The 14,331-nt window shown below is 37.3% G+C and overlaps 1 protein-coding gene across 1 annotated transcript in view; it reads right to left on the bottom strand.

Annotated features, from left to right (window-relative positions):
• Positions 1-920: 920 nt before the first annotated feature.
• The window catches only part of RNGTT (RNA guanylyltransferase and 5'-phosphatase), a 189,205-nt gene continuing 175,794 nt past the window's right edge, over positions 921-14,331 (bottom strand). Inside the window, exons 14-15 of the mRNA XM_085318674.1 lie at positions 6,341-6,464; positions 921-3,721 (exon numbers count right to left, since the gene is read on the bottom strand). Coding sequence (XP_085174800.1) covers positions 3,558-3,721; positions 6,341-6,464 — 288 coding nt within the window. The 3' untranslated portion in view covers positions 921-3,557. The remainder of the gene's footprint in view (positions 3,722-6,340; positions 6,465-14,331) is intronic.

Below are 14,331 nucleotides of genomic sequence, written 5' to 3'. Positions count from 1 at the left end.
CACCGAGGAGCAGCAATTCTGAAAGACTCCTCTGGAGAACAATCAACTGAACCGAACCACTTAGTACAACGTGGTGGCCAGATGGGCAAGTCTGCTACCTACCTTCATGCATATAAGGTGGAGCAATGAATAGGATGTTAAAGAAGCTATTGTACCTTCTCATGCATGCTGAAATATCAAATCTGGTTTGGTATTCACATCCATATACTGGAAAACTGGAAATGGTTGGGAGAAGCACTACAAGAATGCTTTAGTGGACTGTAACACGTGCCCCACACCTTAGCGGTCTGAACTTTAAGGTTACCAAACAAGCTGCAACATGGTTTGTTTCTAGACTAAAAACACTTATATAGAAGATAGAGATTTTCAACATACTTTAATTTGAAGGAAATTTTAAAAAAATCAAAATGGGATTTTTAATTCCTGAAAAATGCACTTTAGAAAGAGTTAGAATTTGGAATTGAACACTCACTTCTCACTTCACTCACTTCGTAAGTGTTTACACGGCACACCTGTGCCACCAGTTTTAGGGTTGTGCTAGATGATAAATAGGCAATGAAGACTTATGAAGCTGCCTCTTCCACAACTTTCTGATATAACTGCAGTTTAAGATAAACCTGAATAAATAAGCTATACATGTTAGTCTGTCATAAAATAGATACTTCATACACTTTTTAGTTTCCTTCTGATTCCAGTGGTAGGAAGAGCAACTTTAAAAATGGCAGAATGGATCATGATTAAAAAAGACATTATTTACTGGCTTGGGAGTGGTGGGGACCCTATCTTAGAGAAACAACACTAGCTTCTGAAAACTGTGGAAAATTTTCTTGGAGGACTGAATAGTAATAACATAGTACTCTGCTGCTTGCAGTGTTACCAGGAAAGCACGGGCATGAAAGCAAACAGGTCCTTAGCAGAAGTATTTTAAACCACTGACTTTATTAAAATACTTAATACACAGTTTGTAGAGGAATGTACTTACATTTTCTGGAAACTCCAGTGAAACCAGATTTTAAATATGTTCTTAACAAATGACAAAACAGTGGATGGATTCATGCTGTACACAAAAGAGTAGACAAGTTAGAGGGTTTTTTTATTATTATTATTATCCTTATTTTCCTGGCACAGACTCTTCTTTGTTTCTTAGCTTCAATCTCTGAGTATCTAGTAGCAGAAGGGAGTTTAAATTTCTCACAGCATGGTGAAACTCCATTTGTTTTCATCAGATTCTTCATTCTACCCTTCTCCAGTAGCTTCCTTTTCCAGAAAGCACAGGTGACTGACATCGCTAAAAAGCTAGCAGGCTGTAGTGCAAGAAGAGTTCTACAGTCAAATGCGAACATGGAGCTCTAAACCAGTTCTCAGTGTCATTACTCTTTCAAAATACTCATTTCAAGCTGAACATAGGAAAAAGACCTTGTCAAAATACAAGAAGGGCCACAATGTGTTCATGAACTTGGTAGAGGAATACATGTGGAAGACAGCCTGTAGTGCTGCTGCTCTAAAGCAAAAGGTAAACCAGAAACTAAGTCTTGCTGAGATACAAGACGCAAGGGCTCAGAAAGAGACAAAAGGAAATGATCTGGCTACAGCCTTAGAACAATGAAATGTCCTAATTCACTAAAAACGTTGTAATCATCATAGACATTGCAATTACCATAGATCATTAAGATCATGACAAAAAATGCTAAGACAATGTCAATGACAAGAGTATAATCTAGGGGAAAATACTTATACTAAGTGAAGAAATAACTGTGTGTTTCAAYGCAAGATGCACAGAGGCTGCATAGGTTTTCACATCAAATTCATAAGGCTCTTTTTTAGGAGATAATTTGCAACCTTGCATAGGTGATATTACATCTTTTCTAGAGATAATATGCAGAAAGTATGTACAGTTTGCTGAACACATTTTTTCCCCTCACTTCTTTTACTACAGTATAAAAAGTAACTTATTTAACTTCTTCAGTTCTCTAAAACATACAGAATATCCCAGAAAAAAACACTAGAAACGCCATCTAAATGATACCATGTGTATTTATACAACAGGTTGAAACAACTGGAGAAGCCACTACAAAGCATAGTCTAGTTCCCATAGGAAAAAAAAATACTGCAGGAATTAATTTTCTTTACAAACATTAAAATTCATTTAAGTAGAAATATATTTTAGYTATTATTCCAAATTATTGATGTTCACTAATCAGACTCCTAGATGGGTGGATGACTTGTACTTACACATCAGGTAGGCTATATAAACAGCCACACAGATCCCTGCTTGTGAGATGTACAGTAAACTTTAAAATCTACGTTAGTTTGGCTTTTGATTAATCCCAGTTCAGAGCAACTCCTCCATTAGACAACCAGTGTGCAGCCTCTCAAAATTGATGTTACAAACAACTGTCAGCGCACTGCAGCAAGAGCCATCAGGGTATCTGCGTCTTCATTTGGTATGAGAGAAAGTCAGCTAGCGAATTAGGATGCTATCACAGGACAGCCTACTCCACCTCTGAAAATGAGAGTCATGTTCCCCTGGATGCTACCTCACCTCCAGAAATGATTTATCTTTGTCCTGCAGTTATCTAAAACAGGAGACTTTCCTTGTGATATGGCTCTTTTCCAATAAAATTATCTTCTCCTTTGCACAGGAGTCGTCTGGCATTTCTTTCGACATTTTGTGCCTGGATCTGAGACATCCCTATTGTATTGTTTATTACTCTTGCATATCACAGTGAAATGTACTTTTTAATAATATTTACAATGGTATCACTGTGGAGAAGTAAGCCCTATACTAGAAACTGTCTCATAACAAGAGACCTCAGTACTAAGGATTTGGTGGGTATTCCTTACCTACAGAAAAACTTAAAAGGCAAAGCTAAAATCAGCCCACTATACATTTGGTGTGTTAGGCTCAACAGGGGGAGAAAAACAGACACACACCTAGCACATTTCCTTTCAAAAGGATGGGTGCTATTTACAAGAAGAATTCACTTTTTTAGTATTTCAACAACAAAAACTCAACTAATCTTAAAATTAGTGAAATCTAAGAAGGCCTTGTTTTTAAGTAACACAGTGCACAAACAACATTGCTGTTTGCTGATAAACACAAGTCTCAGAAATACAGGGAAACTATAATAAATTATGCTATGGATGACAAATCCCAACCAGTTGAATAACAATAATAAAAAAACTTTTTTTTAACACAGCTTCTAAAAAGTACAGCACTCCAATGTTTTCTCAGTTCCCAATCACTGACATTATAAATTAAAGGTGAAAAGATATCTGTATATAAACAAGGCAGCTTTCCATTGATTCCGTGTACTGTTCTCGTCTAAACCTTTGGAAATTTCATCTTCAGATACCACAACGTGCGGCTGAATTTTTCAGTTGCAAAAGAATGTCCATTCATGATGTGGAATTTGAAAAAAAAAACAAAAAACAAAACAAAACAAAAAAAACACCGAAGTATTTACAGCAATTCAGATTTTTTTTTTTCCTTTTTGCCAGTCCTCACGCTCGCGTTTCACCTTCTGCACAGCTGCAGGCATGCCATCGACCGAGCCTTACGTTATGGTACGCGGCCTCTTGGGCGGCGGGGGCGGCATGAGTTCAGTGTCGGGGTCGAGGTGGTGCTTGCGCGTCTGTCCCTGCGAAGCTGCCGTGCACCTATCGATGAACTCAAAGAGCATCTCCTTCGTGACTGGGTTTTGGATACTGTTACATACAGCTGGGAACAAAGAGCATATTCTGAAGTTACCAAACCAATCTGTTGCAGTCAGCGCTTGAATAATTTGACTCCCTCTTTGCAAAATAAACAACGTTTATTTGGCATAAATATTGAGCCTTAAGCCTATATTTTTGCAAGACTGCTGTGTCAGGAATCAAGTGTCTCTACTCTGCCCCAGAGGGCTGTGGAGTACGGAGAGCAAAGTGCTGTTGCCACAATGAGCAACTACCCCATGCTGAATCACTCCTTGATTCTACAACAATATTGAAACTATAAAGCAGTATATACGTGTGTGTGTGCATACATATATGYATATATATGCTTCATGCAGTTACTATAAAAAAATGCCAAGAATTGACACCTTATTGAGGCAAGCGACAGCAACAAARACTTTGTGAAACTGGCTTTAAAATGTTAAACAAATCATAATAGATTAAATAAAACTGACTATAATTGAAAAACTTGGAATTAAAGTCACTATTTCCCCCCTACTAAGTACTACAAATACTATAAAACAATGTGCAGTACTTATTTTATTACCCACATACCTTCACGTAGCAGAAAAGACACAGAACATATATAAAATGTTTATGTTGGTAAAGTCCTATGCGACTTTAATTTCCTCTAGTTAATTATGAGACTTAGGGAGAAGGAAAAATAATCCCCAAAGAGCAAGAAATTAAGTAGGAATCCTATGACTATCTTGGGAAAAACAGTATAATATCATTAGAAGATAATGCATTGCACAGAAAGAACGGCCACAGCATGTATGCAATTTCACGCAAAACAATCTATTAACCTCCTATATTTCTGAACAGAATTAAAACTCCCTATGATTGACTTGAAATATAGCACTGTTGCAAATAACAATCAACATATGATTACTTGACTCTTAAAAACACTCCTTTTCAGCAGAACCATTCACAGTATTAACTTAAAATTAATAAAACACTTTCCTCACATCATTTTTTGATTATCAAGTTCTACTATGTGTGAATTCAGCAGTTAAAAAGCATTTTGACTGTAAGTAGTTTTGGGAAAAAACATTTTTCATTTTGAAAGGGATCATAATTCAAAAGCAAGATGGAGAAAGACACTTACTTTGTTGCTTTTTCAACCATGGAGGAAAAAAATAAATAGTATTTTTCACCATAAGATAGTGAACAGAGGAGAAAAAGGATATAAAGAAAGGGACAATGAAAGTCCCAAATGAAAAAATTGAACTTCTGGAGATTTCAGAAATGATCAAAAATGAAAAATATGAGTCAAAAGAAAACCTTCTGTTCTGAAATTTCCCCATGGAAAATTTAAAATATTTCATATAAAATATTTCTTCCTAGGACATTTTGTTTAGGAAGTCAATGACATTTTGGTGGGGAAAAAAACAAGAATAATATTTCAACTGCTCTGGAAAAGGAGAAAATGGGCAGCTGCAAGTGTCCKTAAGAGAAAAGGGAAGGATTGAAGAAAGCATATGGTGCTATTCAGAAGAGAAAACTCCAAAGAAAAATAACTACTGAAGCAATAAGGTGAAGAGTAACTTAGGTCCTGGTGGCAAGAAGCATTCATTGCACTTCAGTGAGTTTTGTGGCCCATTCCTCTTCCCCAGACAGGACAGTTCAGCAAGGATTTCAGCTACATTCTGAGCTGGTGCCCTAAGGTACCAAGGATTATTTGGCACCTAATCAAATGATCATATTTTACTTTTTCAAGAAAAACTACTGACTGCTTAGGTAGAAATGTAAGTGGGAGAATGGTTTACAGAAAATCCTACATATATGTATGTCCTAGTAAACAGCCTGGTCTTAAATATGATAAAACTGGGCACTAAGCAAAAGTCAGTATCAACATGACTGTTGTTGGAGGTACTATTCAGCCTTACCCTCTATCATTCAAATTCTTAAATTCTAACCTGGAAGTAAATAAGAGTGCTTTATTTACAGAACTTGAACGAATGATTTTCTGTAGGAGAATATAAAAATACCACAGTTGTATATAAGGACATGTCCACATCCTTCATTTCTTTTCCCTCTTCTTTACTGGAAATATTATTTTAGGACTTGAGATGACATTTTTTCCTATTAATTTTCTATCCCATCTAACAAATAATGCTTTTGGTGTTTTGAACACAGGTGAAATCATCATAGATTTTTTGTTCAACTTGTAGTGTGCCAGTTTGCACTACATCAGTACAAGCCAACACAGTGCTAGGAATAGAGGTTTGTTAGTTAATTGCCATTGCTGGGCTATTGTAAATAAAAATGTTCTTGGATCGCMTTTAAAAGGCATATCCCACCATTTAAAAATCTGTTCGAATAAGTGTTTGCAGTTCTGCAAAGACACAGGCAGTTGTTTCTCTATTATCTTTGAAATACTGCCTCTGAGTATTTGTTTAGTTGGCTTCATTGAACAGCCTTTCTGAAGCCAAAGGACTCAGGTATATAAACTCTAAAAATGACATAAGCCTTTGCAAGGTGAGGACCTATTATTGTAAGTTATATACATCAGGACTCCAAATAGGTATGAGAATGCAGAGTACCTTTCCTCCTTAAGCTAGAACAGAGTTAAGAAATTAAACTTGGAATCTAAAAAACTTYTAAAGCAAATTATTCTACTCACCCATAGCAGTGCTGTATGCATTTGGAAAGCTCTTGTCTATTCTCTGTCTCATGAAGACCCAACTGTTGTTTTCAAACTTGCACTCTATGATTTTATTGTCATACTGTTTCAGTTCTTTTGTCACCTGTTTAAAAAACATAGTTTGGGATAAACACTTTATTTCAAGTTTCTTCTTTCTTTTTGTGATAAACAACAGAAGATCAGGAGTTGCTCCGTATTTCTCAGTAACATGCCGCCATCCTACACAAAAAACTGCACAGAATACATCTCCATTATACATATGCTCAGCTACTCAACATTTTAAAAATACTTTTCAAATCTGCTGTCAATATACAGCAATTATATTATGCTAAAACATCAGCAGCTCTAGCAGAGGGGAAAAAAGTCGCTTCTGGCCCAAATGCAAATGGGTTTCCATGGGAATAAACTGCTTCCAGTGTAAGTGCTACTGCCAGCCTAAGTGCACGAAATGTATTATCCACGTTTCATCAACCTTCTTTGTCGAAGGTCTCAAAGCCAAATGTCAGATTTCAATACCAGAAAGAGCTTAGGGAAAATCATTCCACTCCTTATATTATTATGGATTTTTCTTTTTTCTTCATTTTTCTTTAAACTGTAAAATYGTAACCCTAAAACGATACAGGATTTCAAATCACATACGTTCAAGTATCCTTCAGGCCTCATTGTACTGATTCATAGAGCTGTCAGCAGCCAATATCCTGAGTTCTTTGTCTTTCTAGTTGGCAATACTGGGTGTTTTGGAAATGTAGTTTGTATGCACTGGACTTCCTAGTTGTTTTGGCTACTTCATCCTATGCATCCTAATCTATGACACAATGCAAAATATTCAGGTAACCATGGTAACTTGAGATCTTTATCTAATGCTTTAAAAATTTTACCCATACACTTTATTTTKTTCCAAAGAGCCTCTTTATAAGTACAAACCTGTATTTAAGTGCTAGCTGTGCTCAACTCTGCTACAGTTCACCAACCCAAAGCTATACAAGGTAATATAACATTTCAGATCCTATGGGTAAGTGCTCTTATACAAGAGATTGGTTATTCCAGTTCATTAGCATAATTTTTCATCTCTGTTGTCTACTTACTCATGAGTAGTGACACATGAATTTACCACTGTCAAAGGGATACAGATTTGAAAAAGGCCATGACTGTCTACAGGCAACTTAATAGCATATACAGGGAAAAAGCCCAAGAACCTGCTTTGCATTAATTTCCAGAGAAAGGCAATTAATTAAGGAAACTGGGCGCTGAATAAGGACTCACGGTCCTCCTCCACTGCATGGAACAGGTCTTATCCTTAAACTGGCAAGCAGAATTGTAACATTTTGCTTGGTATTTACTCTGAATACTTCTGCTCATCCCAGGGAGCCTTGGGATTTTACTCATCAAGCAAAAATGACACCGTGAGACAATTTTGTTAAACCTGTTTACCACTGAGGCCTGTTACAGCGTAAGGCTGACACACAGACTCAGCGGTATGATGCCATCTCCCACATTATCTTTCATCCATTCCCTCACCCGCAAAGAGCTTTTCTCTCAAACCCTTTAACCTCTACAACAAAGTTTGTTTCTGCTGACGATCACCAGGATGGAAGTAACCAATTACCCATATTATCAATCTTTCCTTTTCAGCACTGTCTGCAGAGCACAGTGGTTCTTTACATACATGTTGACAAGCTATATACGGTTCAGAGGTTTGACTGACAGCATGCAGAGGACATATTTATGTTTCATTAGTGTATTCAGGAAAACACATCCTTTCTAACCCACTATGGATATATAAACGCAGGAGGAAACTATTGGCTGTGCAGTGATTTGGGAAGGTATATTACTTTGAGAACAGCTGCCCAGTGGAATTGGCAGCAGCGTGGGGGGGGGGTACAACTCTAGGTCTGTCTTTCTGCCAAAGCAGGAAAACGTTGCAAAAACCACCTACTAGAGAGAAATATATAAAACTGCAAGCAATTACTTCAACTAACAATCTCATAAGGCTTTGTCAGTTTATCATTCTCCTAGTGTTTAGATGCTCAGAATAGCACTAAATTATGTGGCAGCTCTATCTGTCTGTGGCAATTAAGCAGTATTATTAACTATCTAGATAGTTGCTTGGCCATTCATTAGCAATCTGGGAGATAGATCTTTCCAGAAAATATGAACACCTGCCAAAGCACTGACTTAAATGAATTTTCCTGAAAGAAAAGTGGTGATCACAGTTTTTAATAAGTGCAAGTTATAGTAATTATTTTAGAGAAGAAATACAGCACCTATTGTTCCCTGTATTATGCCAAGTCTATCTCAGTCTTGTAAAAATACTTACTGTAATGTTTATGTACAATTTAGGAACTGCTGGGCATTTGATGAAGACTACAGGTACTCTGCGCACAGCATACATGCAGCATTAAAATACTTTTCTACTCCTGTTATCTTAGTAAATTCTGCATGTGCAATGTCTATGCACAGGACTCAACAAGCAACTGAAAAAGCCCTTAATGATCCTTGGATCTATAATTTGCGCCCTATAACTACATACCACCTGCATGATACTTTCTGGTATTTAGCTTTAAAGAGGACAGGGAACCTTCAAATCTGACTGTCTTGAATTTCCTTCCCTTTGCAAATCCCCCTGAGATGCTCTGAAAGGTGTCATCCTGATTCTCCCTTTGCAGCACTGGGTTCATCCCTTCTTCTTCCCTGTGAGTATTGCAGTCTGTAAGGCTGTCTGAATAACGCACCATCACCTCTCTTCCTGAAAGGTACATCCTCCAGCTTACGCTTAACAGCAGTGGAAGAAGTGTCCTGAGAATGATGGCAGTCCTCAGCCAAAATGGTAATCCTCGTCAGCAGGGATGCTTTTGGTAGGATGCCAAGGCTTCTGCCATGTTGTTGATAAGTTCCTTGAACCAGCATCCAGTGATTTTAGATTGGAAACTTCCATCACTCTAAGGACTCCGTGGAGCCTCCCTTAATTAAATATTTATTCCCTAGTCTGACGCCAGTCAGAATCAGAATCCCAGAGGAAGACATACGAGACATGGGGCTGCTAGACAGGCTGTACATCAGGACACTATTTCTGGTCAGGGCCACAACTGTGTCCTGGAGAAGGATGAATATCAACCTGTAAATCTCTTCCCTACAGGAAGGCAAGTGCTTCCCAGGAGGGACACTCGCTCTTCCTGACTACAGTTGACCTAGTCATCAGGAATCAGCATCCTCACCCAACAGGTATCACCCACCAAAATCACAGATGGTTTCCTGCTGGAAACTCAGCCACTACATTACTGCTAGATCGCTAGATGGGATAGAAAAAGTGGGCAAGAGCTGCATCTCTTTTGGCAATAGCTCTCCATCGAATCAGACCTGACATAACATAAGGCCACGCTCTAAGAATGTTGGATGATATGAAGAGCACAGCTATCTTTTTCTACCCTGCCAAAAAAGGTTTCCCACTGCCATCACCATCTATGTCATTCACTGTGAAAAGCTTTGGGGTGATAAATTATTCTCTTTTGCAAGAACAAAGAAAGTCAAAGTTTAGGAAATCTCCCACTTTCCATTCTTCCTCCATCCTCAATTTTTTGAAAGAAATTCAAAATACAAAAGAAAGTGAAGTACCTAACCTATCTCAAATCATTTCATCTAGCAGAGTACTGTAGCCATTTTGAGATGAATCACAACAGCTTGTTTATATTCAGCCATATGTCATAGTCATTTAGGACACAATGTGAAAAAGTTGAAAAAGGAGAAATCAGTGACCTAGAATCCTGTTAGCTCTGTTCCTGTGCAAACAGCTATATTGTCTGTGCTGACTACCAGTGCTCAAGGATTTTGTATATATAATCTCACATGGTGCACTTCATTACCAAACTGGGCCTTAATTCCACCAGTTGAGCATTCTTTCCTTTCCTGTATATTTTCCCTGAAGATTTCATTCAAATATTAGTCTCATCAGTCCCTGACTTACTAATAAGAATTAAGTTCTTGTATAAGCTTCTACTTCACCTGAGAGATAATAAGAATAAGAATTTGGACTTTAAGTAATTAAGCTAATATTTCAGACAGTACATTTACAATAGGAAAACTGAAACTTATAAATGCCTCTAGTTTTCCTACATTCAAATTCTTTTGAAAAAAAGGAGGTACATTTTTCGATAAAGGAAAACTTGACTGACTAAAGGAAAACTATGCTATGTTTCCACATGCATGCTTTTTTCAAAGCAGTTAAAATGGTTTTATTTCAGTAAAATAAATAATCCACTTTAAAGATAGTGATGTTTGTATGAAAACCTTAACACATTTCCTTTCCTTTCTCTCTTTAAATTGCCTTTTTACTGCACTTTCCCCTCTATTACCAAACATTTATGGAAAGAAAATCGTTCTTCAATTCACATGTTTCTATTGCTTATTCCACATCTGAAGCCATCAGCCTATTTCTGAGATCCCAAAAGAAATGATCGTRATGGCAGACACAGAAAATGTTAACTTCTATGAGAGAACAAATGAGCAAATGCAGCAGATGAATTCTTACAAAATGAAAAAGATCTTTATTTCTATATGCTTTCATTTCTTAATATAGAATAAAGAAAGGAATCATAACACACATGCAAGATAGACTCTAAATTAACAACTTTCTATTTTCTAAGCAGAATCTGCTTTTATAATAGCCAACACACAATGAAAGGGTTCCTTTTTGCTATGCTCAAAAAGGCAGACTGATTGTGTTTTTTGCTGTTGTTTTTAGGCAAATTCCAATGGCTGAAGTGAAGAAAGTTAAACGCTAGTGTTGCCATGTAAAGGCTGGAAAGTAACTCTCCCTCTGTCTGRTAACATAACTAGCTTCTCTCCATTAGGATCCATTCTCATGGCCAAAGCAAACAAAATAGTCAAAGCAATACCTCCCCCAAAACCCCACCAGCTGTGGGTACATGAGGRGGAAACCTCTGCATTGCTTCCAAGTCTCCTGCTGCAAGAGCACTGACACCCACACCACTATTCAGTCATTCTGCAAAAAGAAAATTACACTTTTCTAAGACAAGTGTCAAAAGACTTTGAAGTTTATGAGCTCCTGATCCTGGATGTTACAGGGTACACTGAGGCACAAATGAGAGTTTAGGAAATGAGACCTCTTAACAGAGTAGCATGTCTCAAATCCTGATTTCTAGATTACTTTCAAATGCTGAGACTGCCCTACAACACTGCAGTAAAGTATTAAAGACATAATTTCAAAACTTCTTCAAGATAACAGAGAGAATTTACCTATCCATGGGTACTATGACTGTAACAGCAAGGATATCACAGGAATTTGAGGAAATGAAGAGTGGTCAAGACTTCTCAAAGGAATACAATGGAGACAGAAAGGAAGAAACAACAATAACAAAATAAACAACTTCTGAAATTATAATAATAAGCCAAATTCAAAATGAGAAATTTTGAAGGCTGAAGACTTGAAGGTGGTAAGTAAACACCAAAGAGCATTACGTCAAACCAAACCCACTGAGAGGAACAAGCTGTGARAAACAGGGTTCCTGTTTATTTTAAGAGAATATCTAAAGCAAAGCTTCCGGTGCTGTAAGTGCATGCACACCCTGCACAAGGACTGTACTGGGAAAGTATTTTCATGCGTGACTACAGATGAGGACACGAATATAAGAAATTTCAGTGGTTTGACTAAGAACATCCAAGAAAGTCAATGGCCAAGGTGTTAGCAGAGTCCCACACCTGCAGGGCACGATGCAGAACACGACAGACATAACCGAGTTACTCCGTCAGCCCATGCGTCCTCCTGATACTCGGAGAGCTTCTTCACACCTGGCATGGGCACAGCCCTGAGCTCATGTAGCCCGCTCACCCTTAGCCTGCCGAACTTCCCCACTCCTCTTCATGTTGGCTGTCACCAGCCTCGTGGCAGCCATGCACTTAAAGGTGACAACAGGCAGAAACTCTCAGCCCTAAATATCTGAGACTTAAACTTGGTCTGAAGAAGCTAGGCCTCAATACTGAACACTTTTGATATAAAAATATTCCAAAACAGGAAAAAAAGAAAAAAAAAATCCCTCTAACTTTTAAATATCCTTTGAAAAAAAAATTTTCACCTTTCAGATAAAGTATCTCGTGTATCAGGGTAAAAGGAAAGTCCACCAAGGAAGTGTAAAAGTATAACTAAGGGTTACTAAAAACCTGTTCATACAATTAATGTACACAGGACCTCAAATATTTTCAGCTACAGAAGTTGATTAAGTGCCTGGTATTTTTCTTCAAAATAGATTTTATGTTATAATTTAACATCCATATCATAATACGGTTTAAAAGTTTAAATAATTTTCTGAATAAATTGTTGAAAGTAAAATAAAAGCATTGGTAACCAATTCAATTGCTAAATTACACATACTGGTTGTGAGTGTTTTTAAGTAATATATTACCCAATAAACAGTTATCAGCCTGGGTAAACAAAATGTAGCCGGTATGTTTATTCAATATTAAAGAACGCTTCTAAGTGTAACTACACAGTGTCTTGTGTACATAAGAAATGGAAGTGCTCCAGTTTTCAGATCTCATTCCTGGAAAGGAACATCAAGAACAGCTCAGACTTGGTGCACCAAGAATAACGAGGCCACTAATAATCACTGAGGTCAGCGCTGAAACTGGAGGACATTTGTCAAAGTCTCAAAGAAAACCAGGCAGATGCAAGCAAAACCGTAGAATACGAGAGAAAACTGCAAAACCGATGAGCAGATTATGCAAAAACAAATAAACAACAAAATAAAAAATCTCTTGGGTGAAGGACAAAGAATTGGAGGTGTCTGAAGCAAGCTACTCCCTCACAAGGGATGTCAGCAACTGAACGAGCGGAGAAGACAGGGCCAGCTAAACCAGCGTGGATATGTRTAAGAGTTGATAGAAAAGCTGTAATGATAACATAGCAAGGATTCCAGGAGGAAACATTTCACCTACAGACTGAAATATTGTGAGGACAGTATTTCCACTCATGAGATAGCTCATGACAGCCAATCTTTGCCCCGATTTCTGTTTTACTCACACAACACTGCTTTTGTGAAAGGAAGCCAGCCCTTAACTGGGACCACTTTATGCTAAGAAATYGAGATCCAGACAGAAGAGTCATGCACAAATGATAAACAACAGACTTTGAAAACACTTAGCTCATTCATAAATTATGAATTTCATAACAGTTAGTATTCTCAGTTTGCAAATGGGRAAATGGAGAGAGATAGTATGTGGTCACACAACAGGTAAAGCATTTACCCAACATCAAGTTCTCTAAACCTTATCTTAATTACTTTTCAGGTACTTACTCTCATGCTGCCAAGAAATCCAGGGACATAGGGCTGTTGACATATCTTTAATAATTTATCCGTAAAAAGCAAAACAAATCTTCCAGAGACAAAACAATGCTGTCACTATTTTACAGCCTTTGGTAACTCTATTTCTATACCTCAAAACAGAAAAAAGAATCTATAAAATGACTGTCAGAAGAGGACTAAGGAGAATTTATTCTGACATTTTCCTGTCTTTTGAGTGTTCAACTTTACTTCTATAGTAACAGCTCTTTTAATACGTTTGTGTTTATTATACGTAGATTTCAGTGTTTCTCATATGATAGTTTTCATCTTTTCTTTATACTCAGTTCTTCTTACTGTAGTATTCTAARTTTATCTCATTTTATCTGTCCTTCTTACATTTTACAATGAGTTCCTTCACTTCCTGTCATCCTGCTTTGGATGGGTGTACACAGAGCATCTCTGTAGGAATGCTATCAGAAGCTTCTAACCTGTATAGTCAGAAAAAAAAAAAAAAAAGAAAGAAAGAAAAGAAAGAAAGAAACCTTCCACTCTTGAGTTGCATACCTCTAAGCAGAATCATAAGCTCAATTAGCTTGCATTAGTGTTATCAGGAGTTGGCCCTAAACTTGTTTCTAGTTATTGCTTATCTGGACTCTGAAACAACATTTGAAACAA

The sequence above is a fragment of the Rhea americana genome, unplaced genomic scaffold (assembly GCF_003343005.1).
Source record: "Rhea americana isolate MKP2758 unplaced genomic scaffold, rheAme1 scaffold_55, whole genome shotgun sequence".
NCBI lineage: Eukaryota > Metazoa > Chordata > Aves > Rheiformes > Rheidae > Rhea > Rhea americana.
This window is presented reverse-complemented; position numbering and strand designations above follow the sequence as displayed.